The following is a 7,094-nucleotide window of genomic DNA, read 5'->3' as shown; positions in this document are numbered from 1 at the left end:
GTGAGTTAAAATTATTTGTCCTTTTTTTTCTGAAATCCTTTTTAAAACAGGTCATCATTTCATGAGTGCAAAACACCTTCTGAAGTCTAAATCCTGTGATTATGTGAACACAACTAGAAAAGGCCAGAGGCAAACCCCGGAGGAGGGAAGGGGGCACCCGGTAGCCAGGTCTTTAAAAACATGAAATTATACATTTCTACCCCGATCAGTCTGTATCAATCAGAACAAGTGGTGCCATATCTGCAGACCCACTGTTCAGCCAACGCCTTAGATACTATATCGCCCGCTTGAATAGGGAAAATAAATAATAACCAATTAAAAATGAATATATTTTATTCTGTAAATTCACTGGGACATTAATGAACTCAATATTTGGGACTCTACTAGGGACTCTACATTCATAAAATATCAGATCTGTTCGTGCCCCTTGAAATGTTCATTTGTATTTGCTGCCACCTGCTGGTTAAAAGTGACTAATGGCGGGTCATGTGTAACTTTAATGATAACACCAACACTGGCTTGTCGACGGGCGAGAAAACACCATATTTTGATCTAACTTTGTAAACAATAGTTTCAAAGTCTTTTTTGGCACCAACTCGTCTACTTCTGTTTTTTTTTTTTTTTTTTAATAACAGTAAAGTTGTTAAGAAAGTGATGATAAAAAACTTTTATTTAATATGTGTATATTTCTGTTTTGCCCAAAATATCGCTTACGCCCATATGATTTTCAACCACTCGGTTTTATGATCCTGTTTAACTCATTAAATTGTTCTACAAAATATCCAGATGTGCAGATTGGTTTCTTGAAATCTGCCTGAATTTAATTTATATAAAGTCAGTGGGAAAGAATATCGTGAGTTGAGCGCCTCGTATAAAAAGTCTAAAACAGTATAAACATGGTCACATTTTAGCACAAACGAGTGAACGTGAACCGTAGGTTAGGAAGCCCCGCCCTCATGTTCTTCTCCTATTCGTCGCTTTGTGCCACTTTTGCGTATATGATTGGCTCCTTCACTGACAGCTGTGAGGCCACGCCTTCTTTAAAGCGGAAGTGAGAGACGCTCACCAAAATAAGCTGCGTCCTTAGCGGCATGTCTGTGGTTCTGTTGCACGGTCCGTAGCCGTTTTCTTTTTTTATTTCTTTTTTTAAAAAAAGGGCTAAGATGGACACGTTTATGTTGTTGGCCCTCTTTTCTATGAGCTCTTTTAGTGGGGCAGCGAAGAAAGGCGAGGACGAAGAATGGGTGCACCTGCCGAACAAATGTGAAGGTAGCGCCGCGGTCTTTTTTATCCCTCTAACTGTCACGACCGCGTCTCATAAAGCAGCGTCTGGTTCGTCGTCGATGTTAGCGCCAGAGAAAAAAACGCGAACATTTACCAGATATAATAACACGACCCTCCGTGTGGCCTTTTTGCAGTGTGTAAATTCGTCAGCATTGAGATGAAATCTGCGTTTGAAGAGACCGGGAAGACGAAGGAGGTGATCGACACCAACTACCGGTTCCTCGACGACAAAGGAGCACCGCCGATCAAATACGTGAAATCGTAAGATCCCCATTCATTTGACGGAACGGAGAGCCGGTCAGGAGCTTTTTGAACGGCTTAGGCCGCGTACGTACAGCACTGCGGTGTCTAGTCCTGATAATATGTAATAACCTTCCTTTTCTCTCCCTCCCTAGCGACATCCGCTTCATTGAGGTGATGGAGAATGTGTGTCAGAGACTAATGGAGTACAGTCTACATAAGGAGAGGCAGGGCAGCAACCGATTTGCCAAGGTGATTGGGGTGGGACTGGGACTAATGTCACCTGACAGTCTGAGACCTGAACAGGACAGCCAGTTACGTGCCATTAAGGCATAGATTTAAATTCATCTGGCCTCTGTAGATAAAGTCTGTACCTGTTACTTCCTCTTTTCATTTTCTTTTTTTAAATCTATGCTTTTCACTTCCTGCCATGACAACTTTGTGTTATACATAAACAGTGATCTGTTTCAGTTCCCATTTTGACACTCATATTATGTATACCCCCAACTAGGGGATGTCTGAGACCTTCTCCACTCTGCACAACCTGGTTCATAAAGGTGTCAAGGTGGTGATGGACATACCGTATGAGCTGTGGAATGAGACCAGCGCTGAGGTTGCAGACCTTAAGAAACAGGTGTGTGTGTGTGTTTGTGTGTGCCTGATATGTTTTGTCTCATATTGCAGAATTTCATGCAGCCCCTGGTTTTTACATAAGCCTCTGTGTGTTTGTATGGAGAAAATATGGAGCTAATAAGTCAGATGGATTCTTGCACATAGATAGACTTCCAAGCATCACTAAATATAGAGCTCCAAGAAAGTCTGGACAGCGGTGTGTAGCAACCACATGTTGCAGTTCAGATGCTCTCCCTGTGTTGGTGTTTCATCCCCAAACACATGCACACTGTGGATTGGTGGCTAAATCACCGTGTGTGTATGTGAGTGGTGAGTCCTCGCCTTTTGGCTGCTGCCGCGGCCTGAAACAGTTATTAAATTGAGTAAAATTTGGCTGAATGTTGGCTTATTCCTGGATTCTTTCTTGCCTGCTCCCATCTACCCTGGTCCTCTGTACCTATTATCAGCTTGTGAGCTGTGTTTTAAAAGAGAAAGGAACAAATTCTGTGAAGCACAGATGTCATGATCTTTAGTAGGCCTTTCATGAGAGAACTTACCCGAAGTCCTTCTTTTTATACCATTTTGGGGAATAAAAAATGTTGAGATGTGACTGCAGCTACTACCAAAGTTATTGGCTAACCAACCTATAGTGATGCACAATGATGCACTGAACACAGGGACATTTTATTCTTGCAGCTTACAACGAGTAACATGCATCGTACAGTCTACTTAATGTTCCTCACATTTGATGTTTATTCATTTACATTTACATTTACAGCATTTATCAGACGCCCTTATCCAGAGCGACTTACAATCAGTAGTTACAGGGACAGTCCCCCTGGAGCAACTCAGGGTTAAGTGTCTTGCTCAGGGACACAATGGTAGTAAGTGGGATTCGAACCCGGGTCTTCTGGTTCATAGGCGAGTGTGTTACCCACTAGGCTACTACCACCCTACCACACCATTATTCAATACTATTATTGTGAATTGCTCGTACTTATGAAATCTGCCTATTATAGGCAACATCCTGAGTATGATAGCATGGTATTGTAATTGTTGCATGTTGTGTTTCCCTTGTTAGTGCGACGTTTTGGTGGAGCAGTATGAAGAGGTTATTGAAGACTGGTACAAAGGAACGCAGGAAGAGGATCTGACTATGTACCTGTGTGAGAAACACGTCCTTAAAGGCCAAGACACTGGTACAGCGCTTCATACTTTTAGTTCAGCGCCTCAAATCCCTGTATCCCTGTTGCCATATATAGTTTGAGTTCAGTATCTAACCTTTTATTGTCAGTTTCTGGACATAAGATGACTGTTGAATGTGTAAATGATGACCACATATCTGAATGGGATATTGCAGGGGTAAAGAGCTTGATGTATGGAGGCTTTTTGTTTAGATTACTTCACAATTAACAAATTGTAAAGTAAACCTGAGGTGTTGAGAGCTACCTAAACCCACAAGTTCACAACCCGTGATGTTCTGGGTACCAATGAATGGACTCCAGGCTCTAACTATAGACTACCTACAGTGTGTATGTTTCCGATTTATGAAATGGCAAAGAAGGTCATAGGCCTTCTAGAATTTAGGACAGTTAAACATGAATCTGGTCATTTCTATTTTTATAAATGGGCCAAATTGTATTTTCTAGAAACAAGGTTTGGATATGGGACTGTTAGAAAGCCCGGTGTGAAGTGCACTGTTCTTGGTTTGTAGTGCAAATCTAAAGATATCCACTGTTTTCTCTGCAGCTTGTCTGAAGGAAAAGTGGTCAGCCAAGAAGGGCGACATAGCAGCTATCGCCGAGGACAAGAAAAAAAAGAAAAAGGGGAAGAAGGGAAAGAACAAGGACAGTGAAGATGGGCAAACGGGTAAGAAGAAAGAAAAGAAGTTAAAGAAGAAGAAAAAGAGTAAAGTGGTGGAAGAAGAACGACCCAGAGTTAAATTGGAGGAGTCATCAGGCGACGACGTCCAGAAAAAAGTGCCTCTTCACCACGAGAAGGCGGAGCTGTGAGGGCTGGAGGGTGTCCAGGGAACTGAAGAAAGAATAGATGAACTGAAGAAGAACAATCGACTTCCTGACTATTTTCTTCAGAAGACAACACCGAGCCCAACTGCTGAGTGGGCATGGACATGCATTGCTCATGACAACCTCATATCATATTTTTTTTTTTCCCTCTCCTCTTCTCGGTCTAAGAGTCAGTATATCATTATGACTTTTTCTTTTGTCTGTCTAACTCTCTTTATTTGTGTTTGGTAAATCATTAATCAGAAAAGGGAAAAACCTCATATTCTCCATCTACTAGTCACCCTCAGCAGTTGTGATGCTGAAGAGTTTTTATTTTGCCTAGTTACCACAGCCTCTGCAGCTCTTGCTGCCCATTTACAGACTTCTTATCTCTTCAGCACATTCACACTGGCTGCGGAACTATGGAGGCAGTTAAGAATACGCTGTGCAGTTAGTCACAACAACCAGAGTTCTCTTTGAGTCCTTCCAGTGCTGATCCGTACTTTAATCTTGTGTCCTTCCAGAAGCCAAAACTGATTCTAATGATTCAGTGTTCTAACCCTATAGTTTTAATTCACCATGATTCACGACCAGTTGAATCATTTTTCACACTTAATGATGTTTAGATTTTGAAACAGTTTTAGACTAATTCAAACATTGTTTTTAAGTTAAATCTTAATAGTTTATCAATTGAATCACAGAAAGGGAAAAATAAACACTTATTTGATGCTGTGATAAAAATAAAGATGATCTGATCTGAAAAGCCTGTAAATTGCTGCATTGCACAACTTTTCCAAATGTTTTCTCATTCCAGATTGCAAGATATGCCATTATTGGTCATATATTGAGATTGTCTAACCTATCTGCATTCCTTCTCTTAACCAAACTGCCTCAGTCTTTGTAACATGTTTGTAACCACAGCCGTGTTTTCTCCTTCCTGCATTTCCGCTTCTCTGCTTAAAGCTGCCTTTTTGTTTAGTTTTTTTTTGTGTGGAATGTTACATTTTTAATTGTGTTTGTTTATGGGAATGGTTCAGTTTCAAATCATTTCATACCTCTAGTGTGATACAGGCACTGATGGTTTATTATATTTTAGAACAGGAGTCTGACATTCATCTTAAAAGTATTTATTTTCTTGCTTTTGTTGAAGGTGTTTATTTCAAAATGTGAAGCAATATATTATAATATGACTTTCTCATGCCATTAATTTCCATACAACATTTGGGCAGCAGTCATTGGTTTCCATGAAGTAATGCCCGCCTTCTAACTATCAAGTGCATTAAAGGTCCACTTACTTGAAAATTTCAAGTTATGAGATTATTTAACATGAATATGAGTTCCCCTACCCTGTCTATGGTCCTACAGTGGCTAGAAATGGTGATATGCTTTGGTTATTCTACTGTTATAGAATATTCTGTTATTCTTCTGGAAAAGCCAACACGACTTCCTCTCTGCTGAAAACATTATAGTTGGTCAATGGTGTTTGTGGAGTCATTTCTGTGAATGCCCCCGCACTTCTATTGGCCACTCTCCTTCTTGTCCCCCCCTCTCTACGTCTCAATTAAAAAGCATTTAAAGCTTCAGACGACGAAACCTATAAAGGTCCCCTGACATTAATTGTCTTTGCTTTTATATCGGTCTTAGTAGTCTCTTTCTGAAATTCAGTCTTGGTGCCGAATTACAGCCACTTTTAGACGGTCCCACAATTAAATTTCCCCATTATGCACCATTTCAGTTTCTGTAGCTTTAAATGCAAATGAGGAGGAAAGGGGCCTATAGAAGTTGAGGGGGCATTTGTGGAAATTACGTCATCAACACTGTTCACCAACCACAATGTTTGGTGCAGACAGGAAGTCGTGTAGGCAGTTTCTAGCAAAAAATAAAGCCCCTTATGATGACATAAGAGGCCAAATTCCAGAACTGCCGCTCTCTGAACTGTGAAGCAGAATGGCCAAAGCATGCTTTACACCTATCACTGCAGGCCACTGCAGGACCATAGACAGGCTAGGAGAACTCATATTAATGTTAAATTAATGAAATGTTCATGACAGGGGACTTTTAGTGTTGACAATTTACATAAATGTGCTTAAATAATGCAACTTTTGTCTGGATTGGATTTGACATTTTTCCAGAACATATTTATTAATTGCGTCAACTGCAAGTAAATCTTTAAAGGTGTACAATCAGGTACAATAACATTCTTAATTTTCTTAAATGGGTGGACTGAAAATCAAAAGTCAGTGCTGAAGTGAATTTATGTTTTTTATTTTATTATTATTATTATTTTTTTGTGTGTTTGGCATCTTTCTTACTGGTTATTTTATATCGAATTTTCTCTGCCGTAAGATGTATGTCATCTGGTTTCTATGTGAGAGAGAGTGTGTGTGTGTGTGTGTGTGTGTTGTGTATATTTCTTTATTTAGGTACAGATGTATGCCTTCTTGTGTGTATGTTTATACATACACACACACACACACACACACACACAAAACACGTTTGAATACAATCTTTGTCCTGTCAAATTTTAAAATGTGAGTCTGTTTAAGAGAGAATGCGATATATGCTATGAGGAAAAAATACATGTCTGGCAGAATTTGTTGGTTTAATAAATAAAAAATAATGCATTGAAAGCTGGTTCACTGTTCAAAATGTGAAGTGAAGCTTCCAATAAAATACTGCTGCAAGAGACCCCCTCTGCTGACCCCTAATTGAGTTTACTGGCACTGTGTGCTGTTCCTGTCCTTTGTACTGAAGCCAGTGTGCGTAATGCTGCTCAGTATCATCACGTTTGAGTAGCAGGTCATAAAGATCAGAGAGAAGGCGCTGCAGTTTCACTGACAGATGTGAGGCCTGCTAGCAGGTGCACAGGCGTGCTGCTCCAGCAGGTGGAAGCAGAGGCCAGGTTTCAATTGGACTTCAGAAGAAGCCAAATGACCAGCATCATTGCTGCAT

The 7,094-nt window shown here is 40.3% G+C and overlaps 1 protein-coding gene across 1 annotated transcript; it reads left to right on the top strand.

The window, feature by feature from the left end:
* Positions 1-1,062: 1,062 nt before the first annotated feature.
* cnpy3 (canopy FGF signaling regulator 3) lies at positions 1,063-6,830 on the top strand. The gene is made up of 6 exons (XM_028982756.1): positions 1,063-1,269; positions 1,419-1,545; positions 1,680-1,776; positions 2,036-2,158; positions 3,218-3,335; positions 3,886-6,830. The coding sequence occupies exons 1-6, from the start codon at positions 1,164-1,166 to the stop codon at positions 4,146-4,148; spliced, it is 834 nt and encodes a 277-aa protein (XP_028838589.1). The 5' UTR covers positions 1,063-1,163; the 3' UTR covers positions 4,149-6,830.
* Positions 6,831-7,094: the final 264 nt, after the last annotated feature.

This window comes from Denticeps clupeoides, chromosome 1 (assembly GCF_900700375.1).
Source record: "Denticeps clupeoides chromosome 1, fDenClu1.1, whole genome shotgun sequence".
Classification (NCBI taxonomy): domain Eukaryota; kingdom Metazoa; phylum Chordata; class Actinopteri; order Clupeiformes; family Denticipitidae; genus Denticeps; species Denticeps clupeoides.
This window is presented reverse-complemented; position numbering and strand designations above follow the sequence as displayed.

Coding starts and splice junctions, on each gene's coding strand:
- cnpy3 (XM_028982756.1), top strand. CDS start 1,164: ATGGACACGTTTATGTTGTTGGCCCTCTTTTCTATGAGCTCTTTTAGT. Junction 1,777..2,035: donor GCAGCAACCGATTTGCCAAG/GTGATTGGGGTG, acceptor ACCCCCAACTAG/GGGATGTCTGAGACCTTCTC. Junction 3,336..3,885: donor CCTTAAAGGCCAAGACACTG/GTACAGCGCTTC, acceptor TTTTCTCTGCAG/CTTGTCTGAAGGAAAAGTGG.